This window comes from Sciurus vulgaris (assembly GCF_902686455.1).
Source record: "Sciurus vulgaris genome assembly, chromosome: 5".
Classification (NCBI taxonomy): domain Eukaryota; kingdom Metazoa; phylum Chordata; class Mammalia; order Rodentia; family Sciuridae; genus Sciurus; species Sciurus vulgaris.
This window is the reverse complement of record NC_136465.1, coordinates 163,673,539-163,695,870: the sequence shown is the minus strand read 5'-3', so window position 1 is coordinate 163,695,870 and position 22,332 is coordinate 163,673,539. Positions and strand designations below refer to the sequence as shown.

The 22,332-nt window shown below is 40.1% G+C and overlaps 1 protein-coding gene across 2 annotated transcripts in view; it reads right to left on the bottom strand.

Annotated features, from left to right (window-relative positions):
- Nucleotides 1-16,029, bottom strand: part of HCFC2 (host cell factor C2) — a 40,105-nt gene extending 24,076 nt beyond the window's left edge. For both annotated transcript variants that reach the window (XM_079140428.1, XM_079140429.1), the window contains exons 1-7: nucleotides 15,844-16,029; nucleotides 14,281-14,429; nucleotides 12,860-13,020; nucleotides 8,046-8,254; nucleotides 7,194-7,278; nucleotides 5,377-5,483; nucleotides 5,081-5,269 (exon numbers count right to left, since the gene is read on the bottom strand). In XM_079140428.1, the coding sequence (XP_078996554.1) occupies nucleotides 5,081-5,269; nucleotides 5,377-5,483; nucleotides 7,194-7,278; nucleotides 8,046-8,254; nucleotides 12,860-13,020; nucleotides 14,281-14,429; nucleotides 15,844-16,006 (1,063 nt within the window). In that variant the 5' untranslated portion in view covers nucleotides 16,007-16,029. The remainder of the gene's footprint in view (nucleotides 1-5,080; nucleotides 5,270-5,376; nucleotides 5,484-7,193; nucleotides 7,279-8,045; nucleotides 8,255-12,859; nucleotides 13,021-14,280; nucleotides 14,430-15,843) is intronic.
- Between the last annotated feature and the right edge of the window lie 6,303 nt (nucleotides 16,030-22,332).

Sequence of the window (22,332 nt, the reverse complement as noted above, 5' to 3'; positions counted from 1 at the left end):
TTTTCTAGTGAGTTGCAACCTATGTCTACAATTATGGATCAAGTCTAATATTGATCACATTTTTAATATGTACCTTTAGATTTGCATATTGGTGGAGTCAGTAAACTATGGCCCATAGATCAGATCCAGTCCATGTCTCTTTTGTATATAAAGTTTTATTGAAACACAGCTATGCTCATTTGTTTATTCAGTTTGTCTATGATCATTTTCATGCTATAGAAAAGCAGAAATGACCAAGTATAACAAAGACCACATGGTCTATACAACCTAAAGTATTTACTACATGACCCTTTACAATAAAGAAAAAAAAAAAAAGTTTGACAGCCCCGTTTAAAATGGTTCCTTTGACTATTACCATGTAAATTCCTCCATGGTTCTATTAATAATCCAGTTTGTCTATGCTTCTTAAAGGAAGGCAACCCATACCTGAACAAAATCAGACATCACGAAAATTCCCAGAAGAACACCACCCACACAACATAAGCTATATGAAGACAGAAGAGAAAAAACAAAAGGGTACAAATCCATGAAATAAAGACAATTTCCCCGAACTGAAGAACATGAATTTCCAGACTGAAAGGGCCACGTCCTCGGCACAACACATGAAAACCAGACACGCAAAAGCATTATGAAATTCAAAAACAGTGGTGCCAGAGGAAAGTTCCAAAAACTTCCAGAGTGAGGGGAGGGAAAAAAAGGTCACATTAAAAAAGGACCAGGGCTGGGGTCCTTGCCTAACATGTGTGGGGCATTGCGTTCAATTCCCAGTACCTCATGTGAATAAATACAACAAAGCTGAGGCAGGAGGATCAAAGCCAGCCTCAGCAACAGCGAGGTGCTAAGCAACTCAGTGAGACCCTGTCATCTAAATAAAATACAAAACAGGGCTGGGGATGTAGTTCAGCAGTTGAGTGCCCCAGGTTCAATACCCAGGACTTTTTAAAAAAAAAAAAAAAGGACAGGACTGGAGGTACAGTTCAGAGGCAGAGTGCTTGCAGAGCACTACAAGGCCCTGCATTCAATCACCAGTCCCACAATCAATCAGTTAATAGGATTGGCTGAGTGTGTTGTTATGCACTTCTAGCAATTCAGGAGGCTGAGTGGAAGGATTACTTAAACCCAGGAGTTTGAGGGCAGCCTGGGCCACACAGCAAGACTCCATCCCAAAAACCAAACCAAACAATTAACAAAAATCTTGACAGATTTGGGAGGTATAGCATAGGAGTAGAATGCTTGTCTTGCCTAGCATTTCTAAGGTCCTGGGTTTGATCCCTAACACTAAAAAAAAAAAAAAAAAAAAAAAAAAAAGGACCAAATATCAGAAGTGGTTTGAATTTCTCAAAGTGTAATACTGGAGGCTTGAAACAATAGACTAATGCTTTCAAAATTCTGAAGGATAATCACTTCTAATATAGAATTCTATTTCTATCCAAACTGCCAATTAAGTTGGAAGGAAGACTGAACACATTTTTAAACAATGCAAGATCAAGAATAAATGTATCACCTATGCACACTTTTCCTGGGATGTGTTCCACAAAAGATGAGGAAGTAAACTACGAAAAAGAAAAATGTGGGATCCAGAAACAGGGAATCCAGCACAGGTGTGAGGTAAAATATGACTCCAGGGAGATGATGGAGATTTCAGAATGATAGCTGTGCTGGATTTTCCAGAGTAAGGCAGAACTCTCTTCAAAATGATGAAATTTGATAGTCTATCTGATGCATAATTCGAGAAGATTTAACAAATTCCAGAGAATATGGATTGAATTAGTGGTACGCACATATATATTTAAAGTGAACAAAACTGACAATTAATTCCCTGGCAAATAAAAACTATTACAAGGAATGTTTGACTATAAATAGTGTTTAAACAGTCATAATGTAAATACTGAATACTCATCTAATAAAATTTTGGGGTAATTATATTGAAAGGATAGGAGGTAGGAAAAGTATGGAAGAGAGGTGAGGAATTGTGGGACGAAGAGATCTTTTAACTTTCATAGTAGAAAGTGGGTACACTGCACCTAAACTGAAAAAAAATCAAAGTAATAATATGTGCACGCAATAATAGAGATGTGGAAGTAAATACCCAAGGATCATTTAACAGAGTTGGAAAAAGATGCTAGTAAAAGCAAGGAAAATGGGAGTAAGGGCTACTATTTTTCATGAAAAGTCATATTATGGAGTTCTATAACTCATTTAAATGTGATCAAATGTATAAAGTTTAAAAGTGAATAAAAGACAAGATAAAGAGCCCCTATCTGCACCCCCCAAAAAGTGATGCTAACTTGGCAAAAGGCAAAGCAAAATCCAAATTCTGCCCTGGTGGCAGTGGTCATGATTACTTTTAGATGAAATATTGGTGACTAAAACCTCTGATTAAAAAGCGAGCCACTCAGATCCAATGGTTTATAAACTTTTAAAGTCACAGATTTCTTAGAGAATCTGCTTAAAGTGATATATGTTTCATAAAGTGAAATTCATTATGTACACATTTTTTTCATCCTTGGATTTTGGTTAATAATTCCCAGTTTCAGAATTGCCTCATATGTTGGATTTTTCATATTTCTCTCCTGCTTGCTAGGATGGATTTCTTCCATATTACATCCTACTATATAAAAGTGATAAGACAGAAAAACTGAAGTTATCAAATCTCATCTCTCAAATAATACTTAAGTGTGTAAACTGGAGCCACAGGTATGTTTTATAATTTCCTTTCCCTATAACACCACAAACTATAAACAACTCCAGATTTCTATACTGACATCTAAATTTGTTTATTACATCAACTGCTTATTTGATCTCATTTTAAATTTAGCCTGATCTAAATTCAACACAATTTTCTCACACAATTATTCCCATCTCAGCAAATTATTCAGGCTAAAAACTTCACCCGCCATTCTTCTCTTTCTGTCACCTGCCACACCCAATTTACCAGCCAGTTTTGTCAACAAGAATCCAAAATGCATCCTGAGCTTACCCATTCCTCCATTTCTGCACTGTTCCCACTACAGCCTAAGACAGTTGTGACTGCTGCAAGAGCCTAACTTGTCCCCCTGTGTACACTTCTGCCTGCGCCCCAATTTATTCTTCACACAATTGCCAGTGTCCATTCCCAATGTACATCAGATCACATCTCATCTCTCCTTCAAACTTAAACATATCTTACTATTGTACTTTTAAAACAATTTAAAGTACATAAGAGGCCATGGGTTCAATCCCAATTATCACAAAAATAACGAATGAATGAATCAGTCAATGAATAAACAGAAACAATTTAAAATCTACTATGGCATTCAAGGTCCTACATGATCTGCCCCATGATGACCTCTAACTTCCATTATTACATTCTTCTCCTTGGCTCAAATCTATTCCCAAATATGCCAAATGTTCCTATCTCTGGGCCCTTGAATTTGCTCTTCACTCTTCCTGAGCAGTTTCCCCAGAATTTTGGTGGGCAGCTCCTTCCCACCATTTGGAACGCATCCCGTATGTCATCTCTTCAGAGGTCTATTCTGACTATTCCTCTGAAGCAGCCACCAGTCTCTGTTGCCAGTACTTCCCAGCACTATCTCATGTCTCCACATGCTTCCAGAAACTGTACTTATTTTGTTCATTTGGTTGACATGCTATTCGTTATCCCCCTGCCCTCACATGCTCTCAGAATGTAAATCTCTGCAAGTAGGGACATTTCCAGTCTTGTTCACTGTTGTATTCTCAGCATTTAAGACAATTCGTGCATCAGAGCTAGCAGTAAATATTTATTAAAAATGGATGTGATTTACATTTAAAAAATTCTTGGTCCTCTAATGCTTTAAAAAAAAAAACACTTTAATATGTGGTAATTTCAGATCTACAGAAAAGATGCAAAGATAGTCAGTGTTGCAGTCTGCCTTTTCTTCAACATTTGTTAAAACTAAGAAATTACTATTAATGTAAAACTATTAAATAAAGTCCAGGGGGCTGGGGTTGTAGCTCTGTGGTAGCATACTTGCCTCGTACAAGTGAGGCACTGGGTTTGAGTCTCAGCACCACATAAAAATAAATTAAGAAAACAGAGGTATTGGGTCCATCTACAGCTATGAAAAAGATTTTTTTAAATAAAAAATAAATAAGGCTCAGAATACTGTGATTTCACTCATTTTTCAATTAACCCATTAAGTTTCAAGTTTTAAATTCTGTGACTATTTCAACAAAACTGACATAGGTGTATCATACATATGTTGGAAATCATAATCTGGAGTTTATATAAGTTTATCAATTAATATTAGTGTTAATTATAATTACATCCTTATTATATAATTATGTTGCATATTATAAACTATATTTAAGTCTTCATAGATGTTCCACATATCTGGGACAATAGGACAAAATGATTTAATGTCTTCAGGCTTCTTGGATCCAATCCAGGATACCATGCTGCCTTTGGTCATCTCATCTCCTACACTCCTCCAATTTGTGATTATTTCTTAGTCATGTTTTTCATCATTTTGAAACTTTTTTTTTCTTTTTGTGGTGCTGGGGATTGAAACCAGGGCCTTGTGCATGCAAGGCAAGCACTCTACCAACTGAGCTACATTCCCAGCCCTCATTTTGAAACTTTTGAAGATTACTGTTCACATATTCTGTAGAATGTCTAGAACATCCCTCCATTTGGGTTTATCTGACATTTTCCAAAGTTAGACTGAGATACTAGATTTTTGGAAAGAGTACCACAATGGTAAAGTACTTTCTTATCACATGATTTCTAGGAGGGTAAATATATCAATATGACTTATCAATAGTGCTATTAACCTTGATCACTTCAGTAAGGCAGTGCTTTTAGGCTTCCTCATGAGGCTACTATTTTTACCCCTTCCATACTCTATTCTTTGGAAAGGAGACCCTAAGCCCACCCTACACTCAAGGAGAGAGGAATTAATATACTCTTCTGATGCTGGAAATATCTATACCAATTATTTCTCTCAATTCATTTTTAATTATAGAAAAGAGGCAGTGTCATTTAGATTAAGTCTTAAAAGACCAAACATTGAGTATTCACCTAAAGGAAAGATTTTATTTGCTAAATACTCTTACCTACCAGTATCAAGATACCAAAGATCCTTGCAGCAAACTTGACTATTCAGTGCTTTTTTGTAGCCATCTCTTCCACTCCAAAAATATAATCGAGTGCCAATTGCAACAGCACAGTGTCCAGCTCTTGGTCTTGGTCTTGAATTTTTTTTATCTTCCTGAGAATCTGATACTAGAGTGGTCCACTCTGCTGTATCTAAAACCATAGGCATATCCATAACTGATCTATTGTTCTTAAACAACAAATTTCACAAATTCTTTTATTAATAAATCTTATCAATGAGTAACTCTTGAAAGACTCACCTAGATTTAGGTAAGAAAATGAACTGGTACATCTCCATTCACAATCATGAGGTGAAGTCTCAATATTTTCCCCCTTATGTGGAACCCATCCACCAAAAATGTACATTCTGAACAACAATCAAAAAAAAAAAAAAAAAAAAAAAACCAAGAACAGAAAGTAGTTGGTTTAATTTCACTTGTTGGATTTGAAATGCTAAGAATGAACTTAAAATTTATTTGCTGACTCAGTTTTAGGACTGCTAGGCACAGTGGTGCACACCTTTAATCTTAGTTACTCAGAGGCTGAGGCAGGAGAATTACAAGTTTGAGGCCAGCCTCACCAACCTAACAAGGTCCTCAGCAACTTAGTAAGATACTGCCTCAAAATTGAAAAAAAGAATAAAAAAGACTAGGTATGTGGCTCAGTGGTAAAGTGAACCAGGGTTCAATCCCTAGTACCAGAAAACAAAAAACAAAAAAAATTAAACTATGTTTCAGAATCCTAGAGGTTCTTGAGAAAAGCCTAATAGCTGCTAAAGAAGATAAGCTCATCAGGCAGAGTTTAGGAATCATGAGACCTTGTGCCAATCAGGGAAACTCTGCTTTTTATCTATTTTATATGCTGGAATACCAATGGAAAATTGCACTGTATAAGATTTTGTTTAACTGTGAAAATGGTTCTGTTTGGCTTTGAAGTATGTATGTATGTATGTATGTATGTATGTATGTATGTATGTATGTATTTTTGTGGTATTGGGGATTAAGCCCAAGAGAGCTGTACCACTGAGTCACATTTCCCACTCTTTATTTTTTATTTTGAGACAGGGTCTCACCAAGTTGTCTACATTGGCCTCAAACTTGCAATCCTCCTGCCTCAGCCTCCTGGGTCTCTGGGACTGCAGGCATGTGCAGTACTGGCTGTTTTTTAAAAAATACTCTTGCTAAATACTGAACTTCAGACTACTCAGATCTTAATAGTTTTTTCAATTAACCTACTTAGTCCCAAGTTTTCAATTCTGTAAATTAGTGAGGTTCTAAATTACAACTAGTAGTGTCCTGAAACATTACATTTAAGGTAAAATTTCCATACTAGTAAATACATCATTAAGTTTTATTTAAATAGTACTCCTAATCATGGCCCAGTGTTACATAAATAAGGACACTTATAACAGTTAATATTTACCAAGTCTCTGAATGTACCGGGCACTGTTCTTAGCATTTTTATGTATTAATTCACCAAACCTTCATTAAAACCTTGTGAAGTTTTACTTTAATCTGCATCGTATGCTTGAAGAAATTGAGGTACAGATGAATTAAGTTTCTTTGCCCCAGATCACAAAGGGCAAGTACCAAAGCTGAGGCTTGAATTTAGGCAATCTAGTTACAAAGCCTGCATCCTAACTATAATTCCATACTGCCATCCAAACACAACTACTGAGACAATGATTGTATGTGCCTAAATACAAACAAAGCAGTACTAAAAATATGTCAAAAGAAACAGTGAGATAAGTGTGCCAAACCATCCACAAAGAACCTATCAGTTGACAACATCCTGGCTTACACTCAGGTAGCGCCTACTTTGGACGAGGAATTGTGAGGAAGGTAAAGAGGTGTAAGAGGCAGGATGATAAGAAAATGACAAAGATATATAAGAGGCAATAGGATAAGAAAATAACACATAAGGTATCTTAGCTTCTGCAGGTAAATTTCTTTAGTTTCAGAAAGCACAAACATTGTTAAGTTCAGTAATATATGTCCAAGAAACTAGTAGTATCACTTTTGTGTACATCTTAAGTTGTTTTTTTAAAAAAGCAAAAACAACACAAAAAAATCCTTACTTGTTTCCTATAACACTGGCTGTGTGAAGGCTTCGTGGAAGTGGAACTGTCCCTTTAGTTTCTGGTTTTGACCATGACATAGTTTCTAACAGTAAAAATAAGTAATATTAGCAACTTGATCTAATAATAGCAAATTACCTCAATTTGTATAATTTTAAAAAATATAACAAAATAAGTACTTATCAAAATGAAGCAAAAATGTTTCACAGCAGTTATCTGAACTTCATCTTAAAACAACATTTTCAGTTGACATAAATTGCCAGATAGATCTCTATTTATTCGTGAACGTTAGCATTTGTAATGGAGAGGTGTACTTAAGAGTATCACCCAATTCTAAATTAAGAAAAATATTAGTGTTTTTAACTTTTTAAGGTAAAAGTACATTGTGTACTTTATAGTGTACGTAGTGTACTTTATAGTCAAAGGTGGGAGACACACTTGCCTTCCAATCATTCATTCCTAGAGTCCATTTAGAAAGAGCTACCTAAGGGTAGCTAATGCTACATTTCCCATAGATAAGGTAGCCATATAGAATTGTGATCCCCACTGGGCACTTTTCAGTGTGAAAGGGGATACTACTGATATTTACATAGGACAGTAAGCATAAAGCGGGACCATACAGGCAAACCAGGACTTCCGGTAACACTACTTAAGGGGATGCAGAAGAGTTACTATCATAAATCAACTTCACTGAACCTGACCGATAGTGTCAGCTGCGTCTGAGACTACAAGTATAGGCTATAATTTTAATGCAACTAAGTAAATACTACAATCAAAAATATTTTCAAGATATTTTAAAATTTGACTTTATAATCATAACCAATCCCTGAGCGTGAAGCAAGTTAAGCTTACCTAAGTCAAGCTGCCACAGGTCATCCAGGCGAGCGCCACACATTCCGCCAAAAACATACATTTTAGGAGCTCCAGAATCTTTTTTGCAATATATAACAGCTGTGTGGGATTCTCTTGGAGAAGGCACAACCCCTTTAGTGACTGGAATGCTCCATCCAACAACACCAGAACCATGCTGCAGCTCTAATTCATAGAAATCATTTAAATATCTGCATATAATGAAAAAAAGAGAACACATTAGATAATACATATATTTTATCTGTTTTTTGTTTCTATTCATAAAGATAATATATGTAAAAATTCATATTAGAAACAGAGCATAAGGGGGGTTGGGGCTGTGGCTTAGCTGTACAGCACTTGCCTAGCATGTGTGAGGCACTAGGTTCCATCCTCAGCACCACACAAATATAAATAAATAAAATAAAGGTATTGTGTCCATCTACAACTAAAAAAAAATTTAAAAAAAAGAAACAGAGCAGAGGAAGGATTGCTGGACCCACAAATGGGAAGGTTTGAATGGTTATTCCCATGTCTGATGCTTCATCTGGGATGGCTGAAGGACACACTGAAAGTACTGTCATCCTGCATATCTGTGGCCTCTTCAGAGGAGGGCTTTTAACACTAAGTTCATATAAGAGGCAGAAACTCCAGATCATTCATTCAACACACGTTTACAAAATACTACTATGTACCAAGTGCTCTTACAAAATACTACTATGTACCAAGTGCTCTTTCAGAGCTTAGCAAAGAACAGAAGAGAGCAAAATATCATTTAGCCAACAGTGACAGTATCAGTGACAATGGTGGTGTCTTTAAAAGACAGACCCAAATTCTCTGATACTCTTCCCATCAAGAGGTGGTGTCTATGAGTCCTTCCCTTGATTCTCCACAGGTCAATATAGTTTCACTTAAACACTGCTCCAGAACCCTGAATCATCATGTAAAAAGCCTAGTTACCAAAAACCCACCATCTGAAGAGCTCACACGCAGGTGTGCGGGATGACAGTACTTTCAGCATGTTCCTCAGCTGTCTCAGTTGAGGTATCAGATATGGGAGTAACCACTCAAACTTTCCCATTTGAGAGTCCAGCCTTCCCTTCTGGGACTCGTCTGAATTTCTGATCCACAGAGTTCATGAGCATAATCAAATATCTGTTATTCTGCAGCACTAAATTTCGGGGCAGTTTATCACACAGCAATAGATAAACAGAATAAATACTATTTACAATATTTGGGCAAATACCTATAAGACACCATTCTCTCTGGATGTTGACATATGATAAACAAGGCATACAACATACCTTGCAACTTTCTCCCCCACTGTAATGTCATAGTAATGTCCAAGTAGCTTCTTTACTTTAGACACTGGCATTAAACTTATTTGTGATATGGATGTTTTCAAAGTTTTATGCAAAATGACTTTAGTAGGGATCTATTTCCTATCAAGGTTTTACTCAAGAATGAGGGCAAAAGAAAACATTTTAAGACATTTAAAACTTCAAAGTTTAGCCATGCAATTGTTTTGGGAGAAAATGATTCAGCATGTTAACTAGGAAAAAGAAATTCGAGAGAGGGATAAGAGGAATGGTAGAGCAAAAACACGAGTAAGTTATGGTTACTTTTAAATTGTGTTCTTAATTATGATTGTACGATCTAAATAGTCACTAAGAAAGATTTACCAAAAAAGCTGAGCACAGTGGTGCAACCTGCAATCCTAGTAACCCAGGCAAGAGGATCTCAAGTTTGAGGCTAACCTGGGCATCTCTGCAAGACCCTGTCTCAAAATTAAAAAAAAAAAAGGTGGGGGGGTTGCTGGGGATGTAGCTCAGTGATAAAGTACACTAGGGTTTAATCCCAGTAATGGAAAAAAAATTACTAAAAAGCTAATTTCTTAACATCACTATAATAGAGTCAAGAATATTTAAACATATAGCAAAAGGTGGTAGGCAAAAGAATACTAATGGTAAGACAGCAATTTATTCCCAGAGGTGATGAGACATTTTCGGTTTAAAATGTGTGTTAATTTCTAAGCAACTGACGGAAGCACTTAATTAAGGGAAGCACAGAAGTAGCATGTATAATTTTTAAATCACTAGAGGAAAGAAACACAGTAAATCAAGAAAAAATTTAAAAAGGGAAAAATAAACAAAGCATAGTACACAGAAAGCATTTAAGCACTAAGGTTTACAGAAAAACCCACCATAAACTGTGTCAAAAGAAAAAGGTCAAAGCCAGGTATGGTGGCACATGCCTGTAATCTCAGTCACTGGGAAGGCTGAGGCAGGAGTATTGCAAGTTCAACACTAGTCAGTAATTTAGTGAGTCACGGTTGAAAAAAATTGAAAAATTGAAAAAAAATTTAAAAGATAGCAAGGTAGCTCAGGGGCAAAGCATCCCTGGGTTCATTCCCCTGTACCAAGGGGGGAAAAAAAAAAAGAAAGAAAGAAAGAAAAGAAAAAGGTCAAACTGAAAAAAAGTTTTTTGGTAGATATCACAGAAAAAGATCAAATTTTCTTAAGGAAATTCTAAAAATGAAGATAATGACCAATCACACAAATAGACACACTCCCCAAATAAAGACAGCATAGGCAAAAATCAATGAGTATATGACTATGTATATATAAATATATATATACACATATATATACATTTAAATAAGCAATGTGAAGTTGGCAAACTGAAACAAATTCTGTAACAATACAAGGAGTTTTAACTAGGAACATAAATGTGACTCATGTTTCAGAACTTAATATAATTCATGAAATTCATGGATAAAAAGAGAGAAACAGTAAACTCATCACCATAAATGAAATGAATTTATCTTAATATCCATTTTTGGTTAAAAGGATGGGGGTACCCCAGCAACTCAGGAGGCTGAGGCAGGAGGATCAAGAGTTCAAAGGCAGCCTCAGCAAAAGTGAGATGCTAAGCAACTCAGTGAGACCCTGTCTCTAAATAAAATACAAAATAGGGCTGGGGATGTGGCTCAGTGGTTGAGTGCCCCTGAGTTCAATCCCAGGACCGCCCCCCCCCAAAAAAAGATTTTGGGGGGCTAACTAGTACTAGAAATATAAGAAAAAGTCCTTAGTCTGCACAGGTGGCACACACCTGTAATCCCAGTAATTGGGGAGGCTGAAGCAGGAGGATTCCAAATTTGAGGCTAGCCTCAGCAACTTAGTGAGATCCTGTATCAAAATTTGTAAAACTTAAAAAAAGGATTAGGGATGTAGCACAGTGGTAAAACACCCCTAGGTTCAAACCACAGTACTAAAAAAAAAAAAAGAAAAAGAAAATATCCTCACCAAGGGTGTATACCAGAAAACAAAGCAATTAATGATAGAAAAGTAAACAAATTAATGACACAGAATGAAGTTTAAAGCAAAAGTCAACAAACTTCCTCTAAACAAGGCTAGATAAAAAATATTTTAGACTTTGTGGACCATAAAGTCTGTTGCAACTATCCCAACTCTTCTATTTTAACACAAAAGCAACCAAAGATAATAAGCAAATGAATGGGCATGGCTATCTTCCAATAAAACTTTATGAATAAAAATAGGCCAGCAGGCCAACTTGGCCCACAAAGCACAGTCTGCAACACCTGGTAGAATGCCCAGAAATGAACCATTTATATAAAAATTAAGGCATGAAACTTTAAATTTTAAAAATAACTTATGTAGTAAATAGTGTTAGAAGAACTGGAAATCAATTAGGAAAAAGAGGGAAAAGCCTTACACTAGTAACCAAAGTACATTCCAAATGTATTAATTTGGTTTTTTAATGTGGTACTGGGGATGGAACCCAGGGCCTCACACATGCTAGGAAGTGTTCTACCATTGAGCTATATTCCCAGCCAATGTTCTAAATGTAAAAAACAAAACTGTGAATGTATTAGAAGAAATGAGAGAAACAATTATGTTTTATGTTTTGGGAAATGAGAGTCTTTTTAAGGAAGATACAAAATAAGAAAGCTAAATAAGAAAATAAGAAAGGAAAATACTGCCAAATTTGATAAAACAAAAATGAAAACTTTTAATTAAATAGGCAAAGAGAAGACCTAGAAAAATATTTGGAGTATATGAAATAAAACATATACTTTCTTTTTTATATATATAAAGAACTTCTGATCTCAATATTAAAAAGAAAAACTGAAATCCATGAAAATGATTAAAAAGAAATTAATTCAGCAAGGTTACAGGATACAAAGTTAACAAAGCCAATAGTATATTTCCATATACTAGCAATAACAAAAAAAATTAAAAATCAAATTCATTCACAGTATTATGAAAAAATTTTTAATTTAGGAATTTAACCAAATAAGAAAAAGCAAGGCTTATACACTAACACTATAAAAGAAAAGAGATAGTGATTACTTGTGTTTACAAAAAGGACGGAAAGTATTTGCCAATGTGAACCAATTTTAAGAGTTTCTCCTATGAAATGTGGAAATGATTTTAAGTCGTATTTTTGTCACTAAATTCCCAGAGAAAATAATTTTAATACAACCATCTGTTTCTTTTGGTTATCACTAATGACCTAGCAAACATACATTATAACTGAAGATATAAAAATATATTGATACGAGCAGTTATATTAATATAAATTTAGTAAGATAATTTCTGAGTTGGAGAAGACATAGTTTGAAAACAGATAAACTCCAGACACTAAGGAAAACACAAATACACAAAAATTTGTTCACTGTTAGGTTTAAACAAAAAAAGTTAAGCTTTATCCCTTATAATAAAGATGGAAGAAATCAAATGTTCCTCATCTAAATCATAAAATAAGCATTTGGTCTAAAAAAAGAGTCTGCATACCTGGGAACATTGTTGTTTGAATCTTCACTTTCATTTGCCAGACCACCAAACAAATAGCATTTGTTACCATATAAAGAAAAACTATGTCCCAGCCTAGGACAAGGAGGTAAACCAGAGGAAGGGGGGTGGGGTTTCACTTTTTTCCATAACCATCGACTTGCCTAAAAAAGACCACAAACACACTGAGGTAAAATCAGGAAAACATTCCTATTCTTATACTGTCAACAGTGCATCACACCAATCAATTTTAATCCAAATCCCATCAGAAGTTTTCAGTAAGTTACTTTTGGGACAAATGAGAAATAACAAATAACTTCTATAATTAACATATATGCTCTAATAGAAATTCTGATTAATCTTCTGTCTAGTGGTTGGTGTGGCTCAAAGGTGGAGCACTTGCCTAGCATGTGTGAGGCACTGGGTTTGATTCTCAGCACCACATATAAATAAATGAATAAAATTAAAAAAATTTAAATCTATCTACACAGATTTCTACAATAGTATACTAAGCTTATAATAATAATATTTTCCAACTTAAAAATTATTATACATACCTTTAAGATTAAATGTAATTTTTAATTTATGTATTTACTTACTTTCAGATATTAGGTAATTCATGAGTGCTAGGTATTTTAACCTCCAAATTAACATAAAGCTGATTTCACAAACCAAACCCCCAAAACTAAACTCTGGCTATAAAGCTTCTTTGTCTGAAATGGGTTGCTGGTAAATAAGCATAATTCACCTACATCTGCCAACAAGCAGATAACCTCATAATAATGGCCTTGGAAACATGCACAAATCAAGAAGTGTCAAGAGGGATATAAGCTGGTTTAATAAAGGAGTCAAATTTAGAAAAGATTATATGAACTGAAACCCCTCTTTTCCACATATTGTGGGGGCGGGGGGGGGGGAGGTGGGGCATAATTATTAGTGTGAGAGGTAACGTTTATATGACATCAAAGCAGTGGATTTCGAAGTATATAGTCTGGAAACCAGCAACATCAGCTGAGATCTTGGCAGAAATGCAAAAACTCAGGCCCCATTAGAGATGATATTGACTTGGAAACTCTTGGGGGCAGGGCCCAGCAATCTGTTTTCACAAATCCTTCAGGTGATTCTGTTACAGGTTAAAAATGAAAAACTATTACACTAAGATACAGAAACCTAAACATGTAACACATGCAAGTAATGCTAAAACATTTAGCTTAAGGTTACAAATGTCACACGGGGCATGGGAAAAAACTTAGACTAGAAACTGGCTTTTAAATGAAGTGGAAACATTTTCTTTCAAGCTATAAACCATGAAGCTCATGCTATTTTAAGCATGCTAATGAAATATTTTGCAATCTTTTTGTGGATTATGAGCAGTATCAGTATTAAAACTTTAGACCAAAATAATAAATCTTAAATACACTTACTTGTAACTCATATAACTCATTGCTGTATCTTCCATATTCAACCATTCCCCCAAATACTAATATTCTGGTACCATCACAGACAAATCCATGGGCAGCACAGCCTGGAGGGATGTCTCCTCTAACAGCTGGTAGGAACCACTGATTTGTAACTAGTTGCCAAAATAAAATTAAAATCAATTATAACAAACCGGTTATCACATTCTATGAGTATATACTTCATATTATCATCTGTATCAGTGGTTCTCAACTGGAGATGATTCGGTCTCCCAGGGGATAGTGCCTTGGCAATGTTTGGAAACAATTTAGTTGTCCTAACTGGAAGTGGAACTGTTACTGCCAAGTAGTGGACAGAGGCCAGGGATGGTGTCAAACATCTTACAATGTACATAACAGGACCCCACAGCAAAGGATCATCTGGTCCAAAATGTGAACGGTGATGTTGCTGAAAAACTCTGATCTATATCATTTAATTCTTAAAGAAACCCTGCGGGGAGAACATCATCTGCATTTTACAAATAAAAATCTGAAGTTGTGAAAGCTTCGGTAAATTTAATGCTGATTCTGGACAACTGTCAGAACAAGATTCAAGTTAGGTCTAATCTGTTCTAAGCGGTGACCCGGCGGAGTTTTCACACCATACTAAATGGAGAGCTTTTTAACCGTACACACCGAGTCGTTCAGAGGAGGAGACGACGAAAACGAGTTCCCTACTCTACTGTTCGGCTAAACTTTAGGTGGCCACTGTGATTCAGCTGTCTGGTCAACGACAAGTTGTCCATCATGAAATAAACCCCAAAACTCTGTAATTTGCCTTACACGAGGGGCACAGGATCCTCCGGATAGCCCGAGTATTTACAAGTGGGAGAAAATAAGTGCCAACTTTCCTCCTCTTCCACGGAGAGCCGAGGGCAGGGCCTCGCTGACCAGCGCTGACCAGCGGCACCTGCGACCTGCAGCGGGGCTCGGGTGGGGACACGCTGCTGAGGCAGGACCGGTGCAGAAGGCGCCGCACGCACACCGCGGCGCAGAGGCCAGGCCCGGCTCGCCAGCGGCCACCTCCCGGCGGTCAGGGGCTACCGCCCGGGAACCTGAGCGCTCCTGACAGATTCGGGCGGAGCTGGGGACCAGAGCACCAGAAGGCCCCCTGTCGCCCTTGGCCCCTGAGGAGCGGACGCGGGAAGGCGACGCGGCACAGGCCCGGGCGCTCTGCTTCCGAGGGGTTCAGTTTCCTGACAGCGGCGGCACCTCGGCCCCCGCCGCGGGCGCGGCCGGCGCAGAGGCCCAGCCGGGTGGACGCCGTCTCCTCGCCAAGGTCCGCCGGCCGGGCGGGGGCGCGGGGGTCGGGGCGACCCGCCTGAGGAGCGGCGCCCCGGCTCGGGGTCCGCCCCGCCCCGCGGGACCCGGGAAGCGGAGCTGCGGTCCAGGACGCTGCGGGCCCCGGCCGCCCGGCCGGGGAAGCGGTGACCCGGCGGTGACAGCTGTCAGGGCCGCGGCCGCCGCCTCGCCTCCCCTCCCCCTCCGCGGCTCCCGCAGGCGGGGCCGGGGAGCCGCCGCCGCGCCTACCCGTGTTGTAGACGTGCAGCTCGTCCGCGATGCCCTCATTGCCCCCGCCAAAGATGATCATCAGCTCCCGGATGGCCACGGCTCGGTGTCCGTGCCGGGCGCGGGGGACCGGCCCCGTGAAGGAGGAAACCCGCCTCCAGTTGAGGAGGCTGGGAGCCGCCATCTTCCCAACCCCCGCCCCTCTGCCCACAGTGCACCGCGCCCGCTCCAGCGCCGCGGCTCCGGGGGAGGGCGGGGACCGCCCCCAGCGGAGCGCGCGGGAGGGGCGTCACGTGACCGCGGGCGCCCGGGGCCCGGCCCGAGGCGTGCGGAGCCCCGCCCCCCGCCGGCGGCTACGTGGCCGGCCGGGCACCCGGCTGCGCATCCTTGGATGCTAGGACCGTCCTGCCGCCCGAGGCTGCCGCTCTCACCCCGCGCCCCTGTTGGAGAGAAATTACAACATTGTCCTTCGCGTCCTCTGTAATTGAGCATCTGCGCCGTGCAGGCGGGTCAGACCCTCCAAACAGTGGCACACAGCCGGGGAAAAGCTCGTGTAGGGGTCCGAAGTGCTGGAGTTCTTCGCCGAGGAAGGAGGACGCCCGGGAATGCGGATTCTGGGAACCTGCAGCCTGGAGTTGCAAGTCTGCGCACCCGAGGGAAGGTCGCTGCAAAGCCTGCCCAGGGCATCGAGGTTGGGCTTGAGGGCTGCCAAGCCAAGACATGTGGGAACGGCAAACCACAAAAGGTGTTTTTGGTTTGTTAGGTTTAGCAGGTGACAAATTATGTGCAGATTCTTTTTTCTTGCCAGCTTACAGCTGACGGACTTACAGAGCCAGGCACCGTCCTCAGTTACCTTCTGCCTATGAAGTCAGCATCTTTCCAACAGTCCAGTGAGATGCGTATTGTTATCTCCCCTTAGTGGATGGGTAAAGGAGGCACGGGGCAGGAAAGAAATTCTTTAAGGTACATACAGAAAAGGATTGGGGTCAACATTCAAACACAGGACTTCCACGTTCGGAGCTCCCAGCCTGAGCCGTATACAGAACGGCCTGAGAGCGGTGATGTGGTTACAGGCATGACCTTGGAACAGCCCAGCTGCCTTGTGATTTGGTCCCACACCGTATCACAAAGATATACGTCTACTAGCTTAATATGTGGGATTCTTGACACACACACACATAAATGCTGTATTTATTTGTTTCACTAAGATAAACTTTTACTATCTAAATGTATCTGAAAACATCACGTTGGATACCTTACACGTGTACGGTAAAATTTATTTAAAAAAATAAATTGAGCCGGGCGCGGTGGCGAACTCCTGTAATCCCAGCGGCTTGGAAGTCCGAGGCAAGAGGATCACGAGTCAAAGACAGCCTCAGCGATTTAGCGAAGACCTAAGCAATTTAACGAGATTCTGTCTCTAAATAAAATATTTAAAAAGGGGTTGGGGATGTGGCTCAGTGGTAAAGTACCCTGGGTTCAATCCCTGGTACCAAAAGAAAGAAATAAACATGAAAAGAGATCAAAGTGCAGCGGGGGATGAGGGGAGCATTAAATCTCTGCCTCAATTCTCAAGGAGACACCCAAGGGAGCCTTCACACGATGGACAGCTAATCTCGGGAAATTCCTTTTTCCTCATATCATTTTCAATTCCATATGCTGAACTCACTCCCCCAGCTCCCTCAAACTTAAGACACCTCCCGCCTTCTCATCCACCTAAGCTTTGCTTCCAGAGATAATGCTCTCTTTAGACATTTTTCCTGCTGCCTTCCATGGCCTGTGATCTCAGCACCTCTGGAGGCAGAAGCAGGAGGATCTCGAGTTCTAGAGAGACACTGTCTCAAAAATAAAAAGGGCTGGAGATGTGGCTCAGTGATAAGCATCCCCTGAGTTAAATCTCTAGTAGCCCCCCCCCCCCCAAAAAGGGCATTTTTCCTATCTTTTCCAGCCTCTGCTTCCTAAATATTCTGCCCCCGCCCCTCCTCTGGTGCTGAGGGACCAGGACCTTGCATATGTGAGGTAAATGCTCTACCACTGAGCTACACCTCCCAGTCCCTAAAATTATCCCTTTTGCAGGTTATTTGTCAAATTTTACATTGTGTCCAAAAACTTTGGAAATGGAAGGAAAAATGTCTGGAACAAAGAAAAGGTGTCTTCTATATTTATGTATTAATATTTTTCTTCATGGCATACATAATATAGACTCTAAAGTGTTTGATAAAGTTTTTATGGGTCTGAGAACTGGAAAAGTTGGAATAAAACAGTGAGTTCCATTAAACCCAAAAATATTTACCTTAAAGAACTATATTTTATTCTGAGACTGCAGTGCTTAAATAATTGAGCTTCTTTCTAATGCCCTGCAGCAGAAGACTAAGGAAAAAATTCAAGTTGCAAACCTAATATTAATATTCAAGTTTTTAGAAAAACAGTGTATATTTGAAAGCCAGAGAATCCATGAACTAGGGGAAAGATGAAGGCAAAATATTCTGAACACAAAACAGATTGCAGATTTGAGCTAATTGCTTAGATTAGGAGCTGCTGTCCTGAGACTGCTGTGGCAGAAGACCACAGACCCAGTGGATTAAAGCAGTAGAAATGTATTATCTCAGAGTCCTGGAGAATGGGACTCCAAGATCAAGGTGTCAGCCGGGTCATGACGCCTCTGAATCCTGTAGGAGAGAATGCTTCCTTGCCATTTCTAGCCTCTGGAGGTGGCCATCCGTCCTTGGTGATCCTTGGCTTGTCAATAATCACTCCAGTCTCTGCCTCCGTCATCACATGATGCTTTCGCTGTGTGTCTTTGTCTCTTTTCTAAATTCACTAATTATACTGGATTAGTTCCTACCTTGTGACCTCATCTTAATTTGATCTGCAAAGACACGATATCCAAATAAGTTCCCAGATACTGGAGATTAGAAATACAGCATATCTTTTGGGGTGACACAGTTCACTGTGGGACAAAATACTTAATCCAAAGGGAAAGTTTGCCAAAGCAACTGATTCAGCTTTCCTTAAGTGAGGATAGTAAATGGGTTCCCAATTTTCCAGACAGCTGCCTTCCATCTTTGAAACTACAGGAATGGAAATAATCACCTAGGAGGAGAGTGTGGACAGGGAAGAGAAGAGGGAGGAGGCATAGTACCCTGAAGAAGCCATCATGTGAAAGATAAAGATGGGAAGGAGGAGGTACATGTGGAGGAAATGGAGAACGAGTAGCCAGAGAGGTCAAAAGGGAACTGGGTGAGGGCTGGCATGTCAAAGAAACCACAGGGAAAGGGGGTTTTATAGAGGCGGAAGTGGTTTTCAAAGCCAGAAGCCATAGAGAGTTCAGGTAAGAGGATGAAGAAGTGTCTGTTGGATTTGCAAATTAGGAGGTTTTTATTGGCCTAAATTAAAACACTTTCAGTGGAGGAACAAAAGACAGAGAGAGTCCAAGAATGAATAACAAATAGGGAAGTACTGAGAACACACAAGGTCTACTCTTCATTCCTGTGCTGCTGTCAGGCAGAGCACGGACCGCTGCCCTCATGTAGTCAGCATTTAGCTTTACTTTTATCATCATCATTATATTACTACTGCTTCTCTTCCTCTGAGTTAGAGGGCACTGAGGAGTCAGCAAAAGAGCAAGGCCTGGGTCCAGAGGTGGCAGACAGTGCTGTTTTTAGCTGAGTGTAAACTGAAACATTCAAGGAATACCTTAATCTCAGTAGAGAACTCAGGCCAAGGGCTTCTTGGCAGAGGTCTGAGAAGAGGTTTTGGGAGTGCTAGCAGGTGGGCAGGACTCAAGAGCGGAGAACCTGGGCAGGCACTGTTCTTGAGACAAGGGAAGCAGATGGTGTCTGAGAGGCTGTTCACAGATTACAGGGCTTCAGCCATGGGTCCTGGCTAGAACTGCAGCCAGAGCATGGGGGAGCAGTGACAAGAGCTAGGCAGGACTCTAGGCCAGTTGGAAGCTAGCCCAGTCACCAGAACGAGGACCTGGGCACAAGAGCCAAGGAAGAAAAGCAGTTGCAGTGTGTGGGAGGGAGGGAGGGAACCCAGGTGCCAGGACTCGGGGCAGTAGCCATTGCTGCAGCTCAGGGGGGAACAGGGAAGAGCCCAGAGTGCTGAAGCTCAAGCCAGCCAGGAGATGACCCAAAGCTGAACCCCACCAGGCAAAAGAGGGAATTGAGGCTGCTGTTGTACCGTGTGCCTTGTATGTATGATCATGTGGGATCTTGGAGCCCAGCCGTGGGAGATAAAGGCAATAAAAGGCTTATCAGCCTGACCCAGTGTAGTGATTCATCTGCCACTACAGACTGTCTTCCTTTCCTTCCAGCCATCTTTAGTGACCTTAATAGATTTTATCTAAGACCTTATCTAAGAATAATACACTCAGCCAAGGCAGGCCCAGTTGGCAAGAAGAAATGGTGAACGTTTGATGTTCAGCTAAGTAAGTAATAAACGTGGAGTAATAATGACTCAGATGCATGTTTTGTTGACAAATGATGCCACATTTAATATGCATGTGAAGTGCACAGAGTCACACGTCACTTAAAGAGGATGTGTTCTGAGAAATACACAGTGAGGTGAATTGGTCGGGGTACAAACATCATGGAGTATACTTACAGCCTGGTGGTAAGTGCAGTCTGGTGGTACAGCCTGTTACACAGCTGGGCTGCATGGAATAGCCTGTATATTAACTTTTTTGCTAAAAACGAAGGCACGAGAGCACACATTAGCCTACACCTGCACAGGATCAGGATTATCAATATTGCATCTTATCTCACTGGAATGTCTTCAGGGCAGTAACCCACCTGGAGGTGTCTCTTCTTTGATAACAGTGCCTTCTTCTGCAGTCTCTCTGAAGGACCTGCCTGGGGCGGTTTTAGTGTTAATTTTTCTTTTCTTTTCTTTCTTTCTTTCTTTCTTTCTTTCTTTTTTTTTTTTTTTTTGGTAAAAGGAAGGAGTACATGTTAAAATAACAAAAAGTGTAGTAAGCACACAAACCAGCCATATAGTCATTTATTACAAATATCATGTACTGTACCTAATTGTATTGCTGTGCTTTTACATGATGGGCAGCACAGTAGGTTTGTTTACACCAGCATCGCCGAAAGCTCATGAAAAATACATTATGCTCCAACTTTGCAATGGCTGCCACATCACTAGGTAAAGGAAATTTTCTGTTCTAACAGGATGCTGAATCTGTCAGGGGACCCTATTGACATTGTGCAAGGATATTCTCCATTTGCTTGTACAGATCTACTCTCTGTCCTTCTTTAACCTGTTCAGTATCCTGAGAGACTGACCTCAATGGATTATATCACTCCAGCTCCCTTGCCCTTCTTTTATTTCCAGCTGTGTTTGTCCAGTAGAAGGACTCACCAACAGGAGATCGTGAAGTTAGGGTAGTTATTCCTGGTCCCTTTTATGCAGATCACCAGTAGGCTTTATGCCAATAGGAGGGCTGCTCATTCCTGGAAACCACTGTCTCCTCCTGCCTTCAGAACTGATGCTCTTATTGACTCCCAGCTATTTCTAACCTCAGAGTGTTGCTACATCTCTTAACCATGTGTTCCTGTGGCTGATCACCCTTTTCAAACAGTGCCTTTTTAAGACATCTCCACCAGGCTCTGGTGCAGTGAACCATCTGTCCTGCTAGGACTCTGCCTGATTCAGCTCTGCAGTCTCTGCCCACAGCTGCTGTGGCCAGTGAGCAACACAACGTGGACTTTGATTTTGGAGCCGCACGGTGGTTATTCTACCTCCACCATCAAGGCTGTTTTTCAGACAGGAAGAAAGAACAAAATACACCAAACAGCTCTTTTTAGGAAGTCCCAGACAGCAGACTTCTGCTCAGCCTAACTGAAGGACATCTAAGGAGGTATTTTAACTATGCATATTGCTGCCCCAAATAGTGTTTCTATTAGAAGGGAAGAAACAGAGAAAATTTATTAAGTAGGCCACCAGCAGTGTTTCTACATCACTTAATAAATTTGAACTTTTTAATTAAAAGTTGATAATAACTTTCTATTACAAATCTTTTCCCGAGTTCACATCTTGGGCCTTCTTTATTCAATGACAATAGTAAAATTGGCATAACCAAGGTGGAAAATAGTATGGAGACTCCTCAAACAGTTAAAATCAGAACTACCATATGCTCCAGCAACCCTACTTCTGAGTATATATCCAAAGGAAATGAAATCAGTATCTCAAGGAGATACCTGTTTTGTTGTGTTTGCAGTGCTGGGGATCAAACCCAGAAGGGTCTTGTGCTTGCTAGGCAAGCACTGTGCCACTGAGTCACATCCCCAGTCTTCAAAGGGATATCTAAATGTCTGTGTTCATCGTAGAATTATTCACAGTAGCACAGATGTGGAGACAACCTCAAATGTCCATTGATGAATGAAGGGATAAAATTGTACATGTGTACAATGGACTAGGCTTTAAGCCTGCTCAGCATGTTATTGTATAAATACTGTGGTCTGTTGTAACATGATGGTATTTGTACATCTGAATACAGAAAAG